This window comes from Oreochromis niloticus, linkage group LG4, assembly GCF_001858045.2.
Source record: "Oreochromis niloticus isolate F11D_XX linkage group LG4, O_niloticus_UMD_NMBU, whole genome shotgun sequence".
Taxonomy (NCBI): domain Eukaryota; kingdom Metazoa; phylum Chordata; class Actinopteri; order Cichliformes; family Cichlidae; genus Oreochromis; species Oreochromis niloticus.
In genome coordinates this window covers 14709308-14728677 of record NC_031969.2, presented here as the reverse complement: position 1 = coordinate 14728677, position 19370 = coordinate 14709308, and the positions used below count along the sequence as shown (strand labels likewise).

Here is a 19370-nt window from a genome sequence, read left to right as displayed (position 1 = left end):
TTGGTCATCCAGATGAGATCCTCGGAGATGTGGACTCCCAGGAACTTGAAGCTGCTCACACGCTCCACAGCCGTCCCCTTAATGTAGATGGGTGGATGTGGGTCAGCATTCCTCCTGTAGTCCACGATGAGCTCCTTGGTCTTCTCAGTGTTAAGCAGCAGGTTGTTTGTGTCGCACCACTCAGCCAGACAATCCACCTCCTCCCTGTAGGCGGCCTCATCGTTGTCACTGATGAGGCCAATCACCGTGGTGTCATCTGCAAACTTAATGATGGTGTTAGAACCATCGGCAGGTCTGCAGTCGTGGGTGAAGAGGGAGTAGAGGAAAGAGCTCATCACACAGCCTTGTGGTACACCGGTGTTCATTGTAATTGTAGATGAGCAGCGGTTATCCAGCCGGACATGTTGGGGCAGTTGGTCAGGAAGTCCAGTAACCATTTGCACATGAGGGAACTGATGCCCAGGTCTGTCAGTTTCCTGATGAGTTGTGAGGGGTATGCTGAACTGAAGTCTATAAACAGCATTCTGGCGTAGGTGTTGTTGTTGTCCAGGTGTGAGAGGACAGAGTGCAGCGCGATGGAGACTGCATCCTCTGTGCTCCTGTTCTGGCGGTATGCGAATTGGTGGGGGTCCAGGGTGGGGGGAGACAGGATTTGAAGTGTGCTAGGACCAGCTGGTCTAAGCACTTTGTGATGATGGGGGTGAGTGCTACTGGGGGGTAGTCATTGAGGCTAGATGGGTTGGAGTTTTTGGGTATCGGGACGATGGAGGTGGATTTGAAGCAGGCCGGTACCACAGCGTGGGCCAAGGACAAGATGGTAAAATGGTAAATGCTGAGAGTAGTATTCATTTCAATCAGAGCAGTGCACTACCTTTCCAGCAGCATGTCTGACTCAAGCGTTCCAGTAATGGCTGTCAAACGCTCACTTTGTACACGTCAGTCTCTGGGATTCTTCAGGCCTTTTGACCACTAATTCACACTTAGTTAGTATTTAACAGTACCTACAAACAAACATCTAATCAGGGAAAAGTTTACCTTGTATCAATTCCTCCATCTGTTAGCTCATGCAAAATTGTCAGTAGCACTCATAATTTTCATCATGTTGCATTTTTTGCAGAAATTCATGAACTGCAGCATGTCTGTGTAGGTGTTTATCTTATTCTACTGCTGTAACCTTTTGCTGTTATTTGTGAACACTTGAATATGTGCTCTTACACTGCTAATATTAAGCAGCACACTTTTTAGTTTGTTAATTTCATAAAATGGAATAATATAGAATAAGAGGCTTTGAAGCATGCACACTTTTTTCTTTTAATGACATCTATGGAGCTTTATAAACTCAAACTTCATTGAACTTATCTTAAGTTCTAATTTGAAGACATTTCATTAAAAACTTGCTTTATAGTTTTTTATGTTATGTCTTTATGTTGGGCACAAGCGAGTTTGATTAATCTTAGGCATAGCAAGTTAAGTTATGGGTGTAGCATATATCAGAATTGTTTTTGAATAAAATTAGTGTAATTTTCATATTTTTTTCATTTTTGTTTTTCAAGTTTTCATTGTTATAGAAAGTATACAAGACTTTTCTTATTTAACCACTCCAAAACCATAAATGGTCTAAGGGCTCCTCCTCTGGTGTCTTCATGTTACAACTATTCAGACACTGAAGAGTTTTTGTTCAGGCCTGCTGATGGTTTCTGCTACTGTGACTCTCTGGCACAGTAATACACAGCAGTGTCTTCAGGCTGCACATTCTGTCCACTTAAAGTCACTGTCTTGCTGGAAGAGTCAGCGCTAATACTGAACTTATTCTTTAGTGAATCTTTGTAGTATGTGGTATATCCACTGCCTCCAATTATAATCCACTCCAGTCCTTTCCCTGCAGGCTGTCTGATCCAAGCTGTCCTCCAGCTGCCTGGAGAATAAGAGACCTGACAGGTGATGGTCAGACTCTGACCTGGCTGCGCAATCACGGAGGCTGGCTGTGTCAGCTGCTCACACTTCACACCTGTGGATAAAACATCAGTGCAATTGTAAAAAAATAACAATATTCTGCAATCATACTGTTAGTATTTCTGTCTCAGTTCCTCTGACTCACAGGACCAACCAGCCAACAGAAGCAGCACCAGGAACATGTTGATATCGAAGGTGGTCTGATGGGAGCTCCTGCTCTCCTGGTGGAACTCACAGCATCATATCAGGTATTTATAAGAGTCTGTGAGGAAGTTTACTTTGCATAAACATTGACACTGAAAGACAACAAAATAACTATGGATTACCCCCTCACTTACAGCTAGACTGGAAATTGTTGTGAAAATATTTCATATATAAGCAAGCAGCATATGTTATTTTCATAGTTTGTTACAAAGCATTTTCATTGTTTCTTCGAATGTGTTAATAACTGTACTTAGTTTCTGTACATCTGAAATGTAGAAAGCATTTTTGACTGAGTTTACATGTTATTTGTTTTTGTTTATTTTCTTTTTTCAAAGAAAGTTAAATTTTATTTTAGTTTTTTACAGAACGAGTCTAAACTATTATTTGTCTGAGGGTTGTACCTCTGCTTGTTTAATGGTTTCAACAGTACTGAGGGTCTTAGGAGTTTTTGTACAGCTCTACTAATGGTTTGTGTGACTGTGACTCTCTGGCACAGTAATACACAGCAGTGTCTTCAGGCTGCATATTTTGTCCATTTAGAGTCACTGTCTTGCTTGAAGTGTCTAAGTCAATACTAAACTTGTTCTTCAGTGAATCTTTGTAAAAGGAATCTCCAGTATATTTCATTCCAATCCACTCCAGTCCTTTCCCTGCAGGCTGTCTGATCCAAGCTGTCCGATAGCTGCCCAGAGAATAAGAGACCTGACAGGTGATGGTCAGAGGCTGACCTGGCTGCACAATCACAGAGGCTGGCTGTGTCACCTGTTCACACTTCACACCTGTGGAGAAAACATGTTTTATGTAACAGTAACAGTTAGCATGCTGTGATCATACTGTTTGTGTTTTTTTCCAGTCAGACTCACAGGATCCAGCAGCCAGCAGGAGCAGCAGAGCCACAGAGAACATTTTGGTATTCAAGATAATCTGATGAGAACTTTTCTTCTGCTTTAACTGGCACCATGATTTCAAGTCTTTATAGCAGAGTGTCAGGAAGTTTGCTTTGCATATAGATGGATGCTGACAGATTATAAGATAAGATAAGATAAGATAAGATAAGATAAGATAACCTTTATTAGTCCCACATGTAGGAAATGTGTTATATTTGGCTATAAGAGATAACACTGCTGCAATCAGTATTTACAATAAAAAAAAACTAATTAAAATAACAATATTATTTAAAACACAAATATAAAGTTCGATGTGTTTTTCATTCAAAAACAATTTTGCAAAAACAATCTCCCAGTGAAGCAGCTTTATTGAATCTTTGACTATGTTGATGAGCTGAATGTAATGTCTGTAACTTATGTGAAAAAATGGTGTTTCTCACTCCTGTGACACTGTGAGTCTCAAGCACAATAATAAACAATAAAATCCTCTGCTATCAAGTTATCAAGAGAACGGAAAAAATATGTACATTGGTTGCATGCAATAAAGTTATGTTATATATTCTGTGTTAAAATGGTACAATTTTGATAGTAAAAATATTTTTATATTTTTAGTTCCTGAAAACTTTACATTTATCACATCTGAATTTAACACACAGTGTTTATGATTACATTTAAACTTTTTCATATGAATGCTTTTAGTCACCTTATGTTAAACCAACATAATTACTTCATTTTGATGGTAAATGGTAAATGGCCTGTATTTGTATAGCGCTTTACTAGTCCCGCCTAGGGACCCCAAAGCGCTTTACACATCCAGTCATCCACCCATTCACACACTGGTGGAGGCAAGCTACAGTTGTAGCCACAGCTGCCCTGGGGCAGGCTGACAGAAGCGAGGCTGCCATATCGCGCCATCGGCCCTTCTGGCCAACACCAGTAGGCGGTAGGTGAAGTGCCTTGCCCAAGGACACAACGGCCGAGACTGTCCGAGCCGGGGCTCGAACCGGCAACCTTCCAATTACAAGGCGAACTCCCAACTCTTGAGCCACGATTGCCCCCATAATAATTGGATATTCACTTATATAAACTGCTTTTTAACATGTTTGCATATTACTCTTATAAATATTTGCTGGTTAACCTGATCTCAATGACTGTCACTGATACTTGCATTTTGTAAATCTTTAAAATTTTACTAAACATACTAAACATATCTAAAATGTTACACTTTAAACAAGCATCTATATTTTCTCAATATTGCACAATTACAAAACTAGACCTCCACTCCACACAACAGGCATGTGATACATTCTTGTTTGAACTATAATATAACATCACAACATAACAGTGAGAAACATACTGCTTATAAATGAATCATCACAACCAAGAAAGGGTGTAACAGTAAAAGTACAATAAAAATATTAAAATGTCAATAATTTTAGCCAAGTAGTCAAAACTCCTACACAGATTTTTTTCTGCCTCTGACGTATGTCCTCCAAACAGTAATAAGAAAAAAGGAACTAAAACCAATGAATCTAAACTAAAACTAAGCATTATCAAAAAAACAAAACAAAAAACAAACAAACTGGTGAAAAGAATCTTCTAGACGTTTCTCTTCTTCCGTAAATGTATATATTCTATTTATATTAATAAAATATTATAATATAAATATATTTTATTTATATTAGCCTAGGTGGAAGTTAGCTTGTGACTGAATAAAAAAATAAATTATATTATTTACTATATTATTTAACCTGTTTTTTATTTTTTATACAGTGCCGAGTCAGTTAAGATTTTTTTTTTTTTTTTTTTTTTTTTTTGCCTTCTGACAGCTACTACAAAAATACAACAAAGACAACAACAATAAAAACACCCTCAGACAAAGTCTGATGATTGCTTATTTAATAACAATCTGAGGTAAACACAGTGGCCACAAAGTATCTGTGCAGCGTTTTTTGTCAAAGTCAAATACAATAAAGGAATATCTACTGACTTGATTTTTACATCAGTCATTCTTCTAGCATTTTAACTCACATTGTAAAATCACTTGAATAATGTAATAACTTAAATTCATCAGTGGTCTGAGGGCTCCTCCTCTGGTGGCTTCATGTTATAACTGTTTAGGCACTGAGGGGTTCTTGTTCAACTCTATGGATGTTTTGATGCTGTGGTTCTCTTCCACAGTAATACACAGCAGTGTCTTCTGCCTGCACAATCTGTCCACTTGCAGTCAGTGCTTTGCTGGAAGAGTCTAAGTTGATACAAAACTTATTATTTACTAAATCTTAATCACCAGGATTATATTCGGATCCATACCAGTCCTTTCCCTGCATGCTGCAATAAGTAATGATTAATAAGTCTATCTTTAAAAAGGGTACCATTAAAGATTAATGCATGTGGTCTGAAAGCTAAAGAAGAGAGTGCAATTTATAGTAAATATTTGAAATTATTAAATTGATTACTAATCCCAACAGATAATATCTTTTGGGATTTTTTTGCAGATCCTTGTGCCTTTGTTGTGTCGTCTTGTGTTAATGATGTTGAATTGCAGTTCATTACTATAAATGAGAACAGCAGAAAGTAAATTTCCCTTTTGTGATGTGCTGAGTTTTTGTACAAAGATTCTTCCTCTTGTGTCACTGTGGCTCTCGAGCACAATAATAAACAGCTGAATCCTCAGTCGTCAAGCTGCTCATCTCCAGATACACCTGCTTTCTGCTGTTGTCTCTGGAGATGGTAAACCGGCCTCTGACTGACTGAGAGTAGGAGATGTAGCTACTGCCACTGTTGATATAAGCAATCCATTCTAGTCCTTTTCCAGCAGCCTGTCTGATCCAAGCAGCATCAATATCACCACTGAACCCTGAGTATGTACAGGTCAGTCTGTGGGATTGTCCAGGCTGTTTAACCACTGATTCAGACTCAGTCAATGTTTGACCCTCAGTACCTGCAGATAAAAACATAATTAGCCTTTGTACTTCAAACATATCATTTGTCATCGAGTCGTGATGTTTGTAAAAGAAATAATTCTGTCCTTACCAACCCAGTAAACTGACAAGACAAGAATAACAGCCGTCAATGCTGGATGGTTCATTGTAGGAGCCATTTGTCTCTGCCCAGTCCACATGTGATTCAATCATGTAGTCCTTGTTTTTTATCCTGTGACACATATTCAAAGATGGAAGATATAATTTTGCATGTGTTCCTCCTCAAAGAGAACCACACTCCAGGTCACAGAAATTTAGCATTGAGCAAGTATTCAGGCTATCATTATAAAGAAATCAAAACTACAGTGCTTAAAATATTTATTACAGCACTTGTCATAAAAATTTTATAAATCTTTAAAAAATTAGTCTTGAGTTTTTGTATAGCGTCAACATTTCCTCGTACCTATGTGTGTATCTAACACAGTAATACTGTACATAAAAGAGTCCCCTGTCTTAAAGTTGGACAGTCTGATAAACAACATATTGTTTTCTCTGTTTTATCTTACCTTAATTCAGAAACACAATAATAAACAGCAATCATGAAATTTGATTACTTTCAGAAAACTGAAATACAGAAAGCAGATATTGACTTAGTTTCATGCACTGGGTTTCTGTACAACATTTGTCCTTTATGTGTCACTGGAAGTGTTGAGCGTAGAACCAAACGGCAGAATCCTCAGTCGTCAAGCTACATATACACCAGTGATGTTAAATCAGTCAAGCAAGATGTGATTGGCATGCAGACTTTCAGCTTTAATTCAAGATGTTTAATAAAAGTCGTGCCTAAATTGTTTAGGAATTAGAGACAGGTGGTAGAAGAAGACACAGAAGAAGACACACTTCAGGTGTCTGACACTGCAGGTGATGGACAGAAGACCTGGCTGCACGTCATAGAGGCTGACTGTGGTCGTTGTTCACAGTTTACACTGTTTGAGGAAAAGATGTCCTGGTTAAATAAATTACAGTAACAGTTAATGTGTAGTGGCAATATTGTGAGTGTGTCTGCCTCAGTGAGACTCACAGAGAACACACACTGAGGCTGATAACACTAACACTAACATATCACTTTCTTCTGCTGATGAACTGATGATCATGATCTTAGTGGTTATATGACTCTGTCACGAAAGTTTCTGTGGATGCAGAAAGATGCTGACAAATTATAAGAAAAAATTGTCAACCCTGTGGCAATGAGTACTGGTACTAAACAATAGTTTTGGCATAATTAAAAGAAAATTATTATTCAAAATACAAACTAAAGTTTGATGTGTTTGTTATTTGTTAAAAACTGACAACAAGTCAGATGAAAACACAGAAATGTTTACACTTATGGCAAAAACAATTCCCAGTGAAGCAGATTATATGTTTGTGTGTTGATGAGTTAAATGTAATTTTTCTACCTTTGGGTAAGAAAAGCTGAAAGTAAATTTAGATTTAGTTTAATGTGTTAAGTTTTTGTGCAGCATTTCTTCCTCTTGTGTCACTGTGAGTATCGAGCACAAAAATAAACAGCTGAATCCTCAGTCGTCAAGCTGTTCATCTGCAGATACACCTGCTTTCTGCTGTTGTCTCTGGAGATGGTAAACCGGCCTCTGAATGACTGAGAGTACCAGGTGCCACTGCCACTGCTGATCAAAGCAATCCATTCCAGTCCTTTTTCAGCAGCCTGTCTGATCCAAGCATTACTATAATCACCACTGAACCCTGAGTATGTACAGGTCAGTCTGTGTGAGTCTCCAGGCCTTTTAACCACTGATTCAGACTCTGTCAGTGTTTGACCCTCAATACCTGCAGAAATGTTGATGGCTTATTATTCCAAAGGCTTTACTTCATAACAATTAATTTGTACAAAAAAATGCATGTCCTTACCAGTCAAGAAAAAAAACAGAATAACGAAAACAACCAAATAAACTGATCTGATTATTGTTAAGGTCAGATGTCTTCGTCCAGTCTGCCACTGGTAGATTGAGTACCAAGATATATAAATCTACTGAAGGTATCAGTTTTACATAGACTCCTCCTACTCAGCAACAAATACTTCTTATTCACAAAATAAACTCAGCGGTATGTCAAAAATTTTGGAAATATTTTTAGCAACTAACAGATGAATAGAATGATATATTATAATAGCTTAATGGCCCTTTTATATAGGAGCAGCGTGTGCTGCCCAGACTGCTAGTTTAAGCAAGTGACCTGAAATGCGTGTTGCACTGGCTGCCCTGTAGTACATTATTTTTTTGTCTGATTATGATATTCATACGCACTGTATGCACCCAGTGCCATCCATACCTTTCTTCTACCAGGAGAAGGAGAATGGTGTGGAGCAAGCCATTGGACATAATGGTTTTTTTTGGCACAGCAGTGCTGTTGTCACATTGTATGTGAAGTGTCCTTAAAATTTCTTTTAGAAAGCCAGAGGGCACAGCCTGATTTCCAGGTAGCCAGAACCACGTCATCATTAACTTAGATTAAAAAAGAGAAAATATGAAAACTACAAAGTCTGAAGATTAATATCAGGCTATCTTTGGGAGGGAGTGACAATTGAATTTTACTGTTTATTTTATAGTTTTTGTAATTGAATCTAAAAAAATATTTTTATTTGTAAAACCTTTGACTTAGACTAAACAATAAACAATAGGCTGCTTTCATCTACTGCTGTGATGACTTAGATATTGTGCATATTTCAGGAACATTGCTTTGTATTTGTCATGGCCCCTCAGTTCTCTCTATGTTGTCTCATCATTTTCTCTCTTTCTAGCCTTTGTGCTGTTTTTGTGTAGAGGTGGGACACATCTCAGGTTATCCATGCACACACCTGTTCCTGATGTCCTTATTTGTAGCCACTACTTAATGTAATGTCTTCTTAGGTTTACTTGTGAAGTCTTAAGGATAAGTATGATACATATGCATTTTATACTTAAGATATAAAGATTAAAAAAAAAATCTGAATCAACATTCAAATTAAAATTTTGGGGAAAAAACAACTAAAAGTTGATTTCATTTCATTAAATTGCATTATATTCACATGCTGAACCAAGTCTGAATTTGTAACTACGCAACACTTTCACATTTTTTTTGCAGTATGCTTTCATGGGAGCATACAGCAATGTGGTTTACTTTGAGGGTTATGTATAGCAGAATACATATATAGCATTATGTTTTTGGTTGTTGAAGAAAAGAAGAAGGGTTAGGAGAAGTAACCTTCCTCTGTGAGAAATAACATTTATGAGAACTGGAATTAATAATCAGCTTTGTTTCCAGATTATGTTTCAATGTTATTTATTGACTTATTGTGCTGATCTGAAATCATTGGTGCTCTGAGGGCTCATCCTCTTGTGGCTTCATGTGTTCAGTCACTGAGGGGTTTTTGTTCAGGTCTCATGATGCTTTGTGTTACTGTGGGTGGTTCTCTGGCACAGTAATACACAGCAGAGTCTTCAGGCTGCACATTCTGTCCAATCAGAGTCACGGTCCTGTTGGAAGAGTCTATGTCGATACTAAACTTGTTCTGTAGTGAATCTTTGTACTGTGTGCTGTGTCCAATATGTACACTACCAATGCACTCCAGTTCTTTTCCTGCAGGTTGTCTGATCCAAAATGTGCGACAGGTGATGGTCAGACGATCCCCTGGACGCACAGTCACAGAGCCTGGCTGTGTCAGCTGTTCACACTTCACACCTGAGGAGGAAAACATGGGGAATATTGAAACAGTGTAACAGTCACTGTATTTTTATCATAGTGTGAGTTCCTCAGTGAGACTCACAGGATCCAGCAGCCAGCAGCAGCAGAGCTAATGAGAACATGTTGGTACTGAAGTTGATCTGATGAGAACGTCTCATCTTCTTCTGTAACCGGTGCCATGATTTCAAGTCTTAATAGCAGACTATCAGGAAGTTCACTTTGCATATCGGGAAGGACTCTGAGAGCCCTCTCACAAGAGGACTCTCACTTAAAATTGTGTTAATCTAATATGTATCTATTATTTAACTCAGGAAGAAGCTCTGATTCACAGAGGATCCTCTTACAAGCACATATTTTGTAAATGCAGGGATTCTTGAATGTGCCATGATTCTCTCTTTCTATCTATTTTTGTATTCCTCTAAAAATGGTTGTTCAACATTTTTCAATATTGTTTTTCATGATAATCAAAAGTATTTTTTTATATTCTAAAAGTATGCATTCATAGACGATAAGCGCAGGTGTTATTGTGTCAGTGAGTTGAACATCATATTTTTGATCATCTGTTGCCCCCTGTAGGCTCTTGTGAAACTGTATGGCTGAAGGTTTTTGTAAAGTGTCTGTCATTACTTAAACCACTGTTTGTCTTTCACACAGTAATACACAGCAGAGTCCTCTGGTTTTAGGATGGAAGTCTCAGATTCTTTCCAAGCTCCTTAGACTCTCAGATATGTCATGCTGTTGCTGTTGCTGTTGTCTTTGGTCAATTTCTATATGTCCACTCAAACTGCTCACATATTTGCCTCTGCTGGAATCTGAGTAGCCTTCTCCTATCCATTTCAGTTTTTTTTTTTCTGCTTGTTGTCTTAAACCATCCATAGAACAGCAGCTAAATGTGAAACAGGATCCTCTACAGGAGAGACTGAGAGTCTCCCCAGGCCTCTTCACTACAGGATTGGAAGGGATGGACTCCACACTCTGACCTGTAACACCGAAGAGATGAAAACAGGCAGGAATGAATGAGACATATAACTGCAAAATGTTTAATATCATTAACTGACCATCAATCAGTTTGTCCTGGTACATAATGAAATAGTAAGCAGCACATGAACTCAGGGGGAAGTAAAAAAGTGATCAATGAGGTTCAACACAAATGCTATGGCAAGGAAGAGCCAGGACACTGGAACCTCTGTAGCCAATTTCCAAAACTACGTGAAGTGCCCTCTGAAGGTCGACAAGAAGATGTGAATCCTGCATGCATTACAGATAAGGTGACTGTAATGCAGAATCATGTCAGGTGCTGGTGGTGTCCTATTTGTCATGGTCCCTGTGCCTCGCTGGTCGACCCTCTATTAGGCAATATGTTTGTGGTTTTTTGCTCTCTCCCCCTCTCGCTCTCTCTCTCTCTCGCCGCGGTGACGCTCATTGCGGGCTCCCGCTGCTGGCTCCCGCTGCTGGCCCACACACCTGCTCTCATCACCGCACCGGCCGCTGATCCCAGCTGATTACTGCACTACTTAAGATGGCGAGTCTGCGCTAGTCTTCGCTGGATCATTGAGCTATCAGCATCAGTCAAACTTGTGTATCTGCCAACCTGTATCTTGAAAGCCCTTTGTTATTATCCCGCTAACCTGACCTTTTGTGTTTAGATCGTTTTTGGAACCGGATTCTGAGAGGAGTGACTGAGGAAGAGGAGGAGGAGCTTTTGTACAGAAAGTGTGGAGCACCTTTTCCCCTAACCCTGTTTCCCACGGACCCTGGCGACCCGGACCCCTTTCCCCTGCATTGAATATAGCCACTTGGTGATTGTGTTCACTGTAAATAAACGCACTGTTCTTCGCTTAAAGGAATACCCTGGCCTGCGCTTGAGTCTCTTTCGGAAACCTTATCACTATTTTTTATACTAGAAACCCTTTTGTTGATGTCTGCCACTGTGATTCCCACCCAGTGACATAATTCAGGAACTCAGTGGGGATGTGATGAACAACACTGGAGGCCAACTTCAGGCCACTGGCACAAATCACCATCAAGTGTGGGATGTAGGAAGGAGATGTCCTGTCCCCACTGCTGTTCTGCATAGGCCTGCAAACATCACCCACCTGCTCTACATGGATGACATCAAGCTGTATAGCAAGAGTGATAGAGAAATCGATTCACTGATCCATACCACTAGAATCTACAGCAATGACATCGGAATGTCATTTGGACTGGAGAAGTGTAGTCAGATGGTAACAAAGAGAGGGAAGGTAGTCAGAACTGAGGGGATTGCACTACCAGAAGGCAACAATGTAGACAATGAGTTTTTTGAGTTTTTTCACACTTTTTGTTTACTACATAATTCCATATGTGTTCATTCATAGTTTTGATGTCTTCAGTGAGAATCTACAATGTGAATAGTCATGAAAATAAAGAAAAACCATTAAATGAGAGTGTGCCCAAATTTTTGACTTGTGGTGTATTAAATACTCATATTTCCCCCGTTAATAAATTTGTTTTTGTTAATGTGAAAATATGGGATAGTCTGAATGTGCAACAGATCAGTTGTGCATCCAGGCCAACTGTAACCTTTGAACTGGTAACAGTTCAGAGGTTACCAACAGTTAGCTTTAATGTGTTTTGTGCTCTCCATGCCAGTTGTGATTTCGTCTAAACCCACAAGGTACAAAGACAGGGAGTTTACAGATTCACACGGACACTATATATGTTTGCAAAGAAGAAGAGTCTTTGTGCTTTCAAATGACTGCACCTCTTCATAACTCCATGCCATCCCATCACATTTATCGTCATCTTCAAATTACAACATGAGTAGTTTTTCACATAGAAGTGGAAACTATATTGCTGCTTCTGCACATGGAGCTTTGTCTCACTCTTCTGGAAAATCTGAGAATTACAACATCTTGGTGCATGAAGCAATTTTCTGAAGGATAAACATGGCGTTATACTAGTATGTGTCATCATAATACTCTTTGAGGCAAGATAGCATGTTTCTAAATTCAAGAAGGATTTAAGGTATTTAGTCATTAGTTTCCTTTGTTCATTTTTTGTATTTATTTTCTTACTTCATCTTATATATATGTCACACTTAATATAAAACTAAAACACAAAAGACATTGTGTAAACAATGCAATTAATAACAATGGAAACACAAAGAATTACATGTTCACATGTTTATTAGTAATGTTTAGTGTTTAGTCTGCTGCTCACAGAGCATTTCCATGGAGGACTGTTAATGTAATGCATGGATGGGAGAGTCTGGCCATCTTCTTCCCAGTACACTATGATGTTAGCAGGGAAATATCCAGACACTAGGCAAACAAGTGTTAGGATGTCAGACATGGAAAGTTCAGAGGCAGTTGGTTGCATTATCTTCACTGTTGGCACATGAAGGTCTTGAAAAACACAAAAGGGAGAGAACCATAAAAATAAAGTCACAACCAGAGGAACATCAGATCAGATAAGATAACTATTTATTGTCATTGCACAGTCATACCTAGAACAACAGTAGAGCGAAATTGACCCTGCAGCCATGCTTTTGCCTCCTTTGTTTATGTTTCCTCTTTGGCTTGCCACTGGGAAGATCCATCTATGGAGACCCTGGAGTTCTTATTATGTCCTCTGAGATGCCATGGAGGTCCAACGTAATGTTCTTTGCAGAGTGTAATCCCAAACTCAGAAGGTCCTGATGACTGTAAGTAGACTGTAATTGATATAGAGTAGTAAAACACACACACACACACACACACACACACATATATACGTAAAAAATATAAAAAACAAAGCACCAAACGTGAGGAGCAGTGAGCTGCTGCGTCTCACTGACGCGCTGCCATCTTATACATGAAGTTTTAGAAAGAGCTGTAATCAATTTCTTACATTACGTCTGCTTTTGCTTATATGGTCTTCATTGCCCTGATTGGGAAATTGATGTTTTCCTTCACAAAACACTTGTTTATATGCATCCCAGTCCTCTGCTGACACATTAAAGAAGCTCTGTCAAGTCTCTGTTCCATTGTTGCAACTCACTGCAGGATTAGTAATGGCATAACAGTCAGGAATTTTGTTGCCAGCTGCTTTTCAGGTGACTTTCACTTTACTTGAACAAAGGCTGATATTTTTTGTGATGTTTTTATTCAGAGATCTTTCAGACACTTTACAAGAGAAGATCGTTCCTGTTTTATACTCATAGTGATCAATTATAAGTTGGCTGGTTACTCTACCACTCTACTCATGCTGATATCAGTGATTGTTGGCCTGATTTCTACCAATGGAGTTTAAACTGGAGGACTGTTAAGAGATGTATTCTAAAACACTTCTTCAGTTGAGAATCAGAGAGGAGAAACACACACTGCAGTTAGTTACTTGCAAGCAAGGGCAGCCACAGAACTCGCACAGGAGTGCGGGCTCTGAAACTCGCATCGTGTCACCGCCCTGGTCTTTATTTATACATCAGTGGGCGTTTGTTCTTTACATTGGAATGTGGATGTTTAGGTGTGTGTATGTGTGTGTATGTGAACCCATAAAATGGCTTCCTAAACCTGCTGGCCTGGAAGTCCAGCAGTTCATCTAAACAAAATGCACTTAGAGTAAAACAGATATAGCTACGTTAATCCTACCATAAAACAATAAGACAAGGTATGTCCTTTCCCATGCTCCCAGGATGTGGGTGTGGATATCAGAACACTCTGGAATGCACACAACGTTGTTACAGACTTCCTAGGATGGGACATTCTTTCAATATGCCAACAACTATATACTTCTAAACACAAATGATTACATGCAGCATTCTACCATATGCAAACTTATATTATTAAAAGGTTATACTGACATTATATTTGACATTCTATTAACAAGGACAATGAAACAAAGCAAAATATTATTTATGGTGTCACCGTTCTGGGTCATTTTGACCCAGCATTTTCAGTTTTGTGTGTTTTGGTATTTTTCTGTATTATGATTTATGTTCTGATACTTTAGTTGTGCGGTTTTGATTATCATTCTAGGTTTAGTTCAGTGTCAAGTTTGCATCTTTGTGATTTGTTTCTTGTTTCCTGTTTTACTTTGTTAGTCTCATTATACTCATTATAAATATCATGTGTGAACACAACAAGGAAAAACATTAATCGTATCTAAGTTATTTGTACCTTCAGATTCTGGTAAATGCATGAAATTAAAAGGAGGAAGCAGGAAGTCTGTTATACAGTCGTTATGCATGATAAGGCAGAGTGATCAGGGCAAGCAGCAAGCAAAACCATTGAGTAACAACCAGGTCTCAAAAAAGTACCAAAACACAGAATTGAGAGAATGCAAAGACCAACGGAGCATCACAAACAGCAGGTGTGAGGTGTGTTTATGCCAGTAAGAGAAAGAAAGTGCACATTTAAATTTCTCATGACAGTTTGCATGTGTACGACATCCACAATTTCTTATCACTTTGTCAAAGGTTTTAGTTCTCAAATCTTGTAATAATAGACTAAAATGCAACCAGCTGTAAAAACTACCATTTTGCATATCTGATATCACATGGGCTGCTGATCCCAGCCACTGTGGATGTGCTTCAGATTACATTACATAAAGAGTACATAATTAAGTTAAGTAGTTAGATGTATATGAAAAACATATCAACACACAAGACATCTAAAATGCTATAAATACCTTTATTTTGTATTTGGTGAAATAAACTGGTAACATCAATTTTTAGTCATTTGAAATGTGAATGTGCTTAGTGAATACCTCAGGCACCAGAAACTCAAGAAAGAAGAGGAGCAAGCGGAGGAGGCATCAGGTGGATTTACCAAACCAGGCAAGACCCCAGGTGCAGGCTGTGTAAAGATGCCCCTGAGACAATCCAGTACATAACAAGAAGGTGCAAGATGCTAGCAGTCTCGGCATATATGGAACGCCATAACCAAGTGGCTGGCATTGTATACAGAAACATCTGTGCCAAGTATGGTCTGGAAGTCCCGAGGTCAAAATGGGAGATGCCCCCTAGGGTTGGTCAAGAATGAGATACAGATGGACAAACTGGTCCAACCGGACATAGTAATGGTGGACAAGCAGAGGAAGGACCACCGTAGTGATAGATGTAGTTATACCGAGTGATAGCAACATCAAGTAGGAGGAACAGAAGTAGCTGGAGAAGTACCAAGGGCTTATAGAAGTGCTCAAGAAGCTGTGGAGGGTGAAGGTAACAGTGGTTCCAGTTGTAATCGGAGCACTTGTTGCAATGAACATCAAGTTAGGTGACTGACTCCAGCAGATCCCAGAAACAACATCTGAGATCTCTGTCCACAAGAGCGCAGTCCTAGGAACAGCAAAGATAATGCACAGGACCCTCAAGCTCTCAGGCCTCTGTTAGAGGAGCCAAGCTTAAATTTTTATTTTTCACAGTGTCCGAAAGAAAATCAGATTTCTGTAGCTGCAGAGCTCCAGTGTTCACTTCTGCATATACATTGACTGGCAAGCAAACACAGATTTAATATTAATCTTAATTATGTTAATTATCAGTGCACAATGGAAGTGGAGTGAGACAACTACAGATCAGAAAGGACAAGAAATAAGAACACCCCAATGTGCACTGAATAAGGCTACAGTATATATATATATATATATATATATATATATATATATATATATATAGTGTTGGGGAGTAACGGAGTAACATGTACCGCTGTTATGTATTTAAAATACAAAATATGAGTAACTGTATTCCTTTACAGTTACCGTTTAAAAAGATGATATTCAGAATACAGTTACTTTGTAGAAATAAATGGATTACATGACAGCATTTTCCTGTTTCATATGTTAGACTTTGCTCTCTCTATTTTTTGGTAATTCCACGCTGGTGGAAACCCAAACAAAACACGCATTAAGAGGCTCTAATGCCTGGGTCTCTATCTCGCGGCCCATTTCACCTCTACTTCCGGCCTGCATAATGACGTGAAGAAATATTTTAAAAATTATTATTCCAAAAATTATTTAATATGAAGGCAACAGGCAGAGTGTTACAGGCATAGCCCTAAAGAATGTAACCTGATGGGCGGTGTAGTCCGTGCTGCAGGGAGACTGGACTGCCATACCCGTTATGTGTCTGTGAGCGAGGGAGGGAGAAAAAGGAGAGTGGAAAAGTAGGAGTTGTCACCGAGCAGAAACGGGAGCTGGAAGCATGTAAATAAAATAATAACCACTGCAGCCAAAAAGAGTGCCTGACGAGCCCAGTTGTAAGTTCATGTTTTCCTCCGACACAATAAGTTCAGTTGGAGCAGCCTTTCAACGCCTCTCTTTGTCTCTCGCAAGCAAAGTTGACCCAGACAACAAAGTAACGCTAGTTTTCAGCTACGAGCGCAACACGAACCCGACCTATTAGCCAGAGGTCCCTTTACGGTTTTACTCCTTTTTACCTGTTTTATATATGCACAGAATAGTTTTCTATACGTGATGGCTGCAAAAAGTGCAGCCTTACCTAATGTTCGCCCTACTGTTACTCATTTATATATAAGATTTAAAAATCCAGTTGGCATTGGTATCGTGAGTAACCTTCAGTAATAGCAATAAACCACACAGCAATAGCACATTATGTAGTTGTAAAAAGCATGAAAATATATTAAGTAAAAAATAAAAAGTACTTAAAGTATTCAGAATATGTTACTCTCATTGAGTAACGTGACGGAATACGTTACAAAATACATTTTGTGTGGAAAGAGACCATTTCGTATGTTATATATATATACATATATATATATATATATATATATGGATCTAGTTATTTGTTCACCTGGGAAATTATTTCAGCAACAGTATTTTTGCACAAAGTTTTTGTTAATGTAAAGCTGTTTACGATGCCATTTTTAAAAATTCAGTTGTTTATTATCTCTGTCAGAGTATACTTTAAAGAAAAGAAAACAAGATTATCGAAATTCTGGAGGATTTTGTACAGGTGTTCAACTTGCTTCAGTCACTGTGGCTCTCGAGCACAAAAATAAACAGCAGAATCTTCAGTCTTCAGACCGTTCATCTGAAGATACAGCTGCTGTTTGCTGTTGTCTCTGGAGATGGTGAACCGGCCTTGAAATGACTGAGAATAATAGATGTAAGCACTGGTATAATGGCTTGCGATCCACTCCAGTCCTTTTCCAGGAGCCTGTCTGACCCAGGCCATGTAGTAGCTACTAAATGTGAATCCAGATGCTGTACATGTTAATCTGTGTGATTCTCCAGACCCTTTAATCACTGGTTCAGACTCAGTCAGAGTCTGACCATAAACACCTGTGAAATCAAAAAGAAAGTAGTCTTTTAATGGAAGCTCTTACTTTTTGAAGACAAAACAAAACAAAACAAAAAAAAGTTTCTACCTGCCCAGCAGAGGGTTAAAAGCAACACTCCTGTCTTAAAATCCATCATATCAAACTGTGAGTCCACTGATCTTGTCATTCTCTTGACAGGCAGATAAGTATAAGTGAAAGACACCTGAATTTTGCATTGGCTCCTCCTCACTATATGGGCTATATTATAATCAATATGGACATTGTGTTTTCTATATTGAAACCACACTGTGCAAATGAATTGTTCAGTTTTGTCAGTTCCAAGGAAAAGCAGCACAGAGAGACACCAAAAGGACGTCAAACATAAAATTCCAAAATTTCTTAAGGAGTGTCAATTATTAACTATTGCTTTTTACTTTAGTGTAATTCTAGCAGCCAGTGTCAATGTCTGATCCCATTTAAACTCCTCTGTAAATCTGATGTGAAGTTTTTTACAGAAGAAAGATTGCCAAGTGTGATTAGAGTTTATGCCACAGGTTGTTTATTTTCTTAATCATGTGTGAGTTTTAAAACACGGCCCTAACCATTTCTCTGTTTGGAGTACCATTAAGACCCAATTTAGCTGCTCTCTCTTCTTGTCTTTGGGAATTTGTCACTCTACAGGTTATAAAAGGAGAGGATGTAACACAAATACACCCCTCAGTAGATAACTCATGCAACAACAGTCTACAAAGTTGAATGTTCTTAAATATCTAATTTGTACACTAAAAATTGGGACAAAGAAATTATTGTGTATTATTCTGTAAAAGAATTCTGAAAATGAGAAAAACTGAAATATATAATTTTCTTTAACCATACTATATCAAACATATGAGATACATGTAGACAGGATAAAGCATTTTGTACAGCTGCTCAAAGAACTTCAGTCACTGTGACTCTCGAGCACAATAATAAACAGCAGAGTCTTCAGTCTTCAGGCTGTTCATCTGCAGATACACCTGCTGTTTGCTGTTGTCTCTGGAGATGGTAAACCGGCCTTGGACTGACTGAGAGTAGTATTTGCTACTACCAGTACTAACTTCGGCAACCCATTCCAGTACTTTCCCAGGAGCCTGTCGGACCCAGTGCATATCATAGCTGCTAAATGTGAATCCAGAGGCTGTGCAGGTCAGTCTGTGGGACTCTCCAGGCCTTTTAATGACTGGTTCAGATTCTGTCAGAGTCTGACCATCAACACCTGTCAAAACAAACAAGAAAATTGTCACCTGCTGTGAGTTGGAAAATCATTAAAAGAAATTCAGGTCAAAATGACTGAAACTATACCTCCCCAGAACAGTAAGATAATCAGCAGTCTGGCCGATATGTCCATTATGTTAAACTGTGAGTTCACTCCTGTCATTCACACTTCA

At 38.7% G+C, this 19370-nt stretch overlaps 1 protein-coding gene, 1 long non-coding RNA gene and 2 gene segments (V, D, J or C); 1 reads left to right on the top strand and 3 right to left on the bottom strand.

Moving 5' to 3' along the window:
- The window catches only part of LOC112846698 (uncharacterized), a 961229-nt gene extending 953605 nt beyond the window's left edge, over positions 1-7624 (top strand). Inside the window, exon 3 of the long non-coding RNA XR_003219816.1 lies at positions 7516-7624. This is a non-coding gene — a long non-coding RNA (uncharacterized LOC112846698). The remainder of the gene's footprint in view (positions 1-7515) is intronic.
- The window catches only part of LOC100709195 (uncharacterized), a 1346887-nt gene that overhangs the window by 1172509 nt on the left and 155008 nt on the right, over positions 1-19370 (bottom strand). Inside the window, exons 1-2 of one of the 3 annotated variants that reach the window (XM_025906579.1) lie at positions 3021-3092; positions 2640-2936 (exon numbers count right to left, since the gene is read on the bottom strand). The exons of 1 other annotated variant lie outside the window; for it this stretch is intronic. In XM_025906579.1, the coding sequence (XP_025762364.1) occupies positions 2640-2936; positions 3021-3063 (340 nt within the window). In that variant the 5' untranslated portion in view covers positions 3064-3092. Of the gene's footprint in view, positions 1-2639; positions 2937-3020; positions 3093-19370 lie in introns of those variants that run through there. One more of the 3 variants, XM_025906578.1, reaches the window with a different exon arrangement.
- Positions 9104-10033, bottom strand: LOC102081044 (Ig heavy chain V region XIG14-like). The segment is given in 2 exon segments: positions 9104-9703; positions 9789-10033. Coding segments are annotated over 2 exon segments (405 nt in total).
- On the bottom strand, positions 18550-19350 carry LOC109201780 (Ig heavy chain V region 914-like). The segment is given in 2 exon segments: positions 18550-19198; positions 19285-19350. Coding segments are annotated over 2 exon segments (357 nt in total).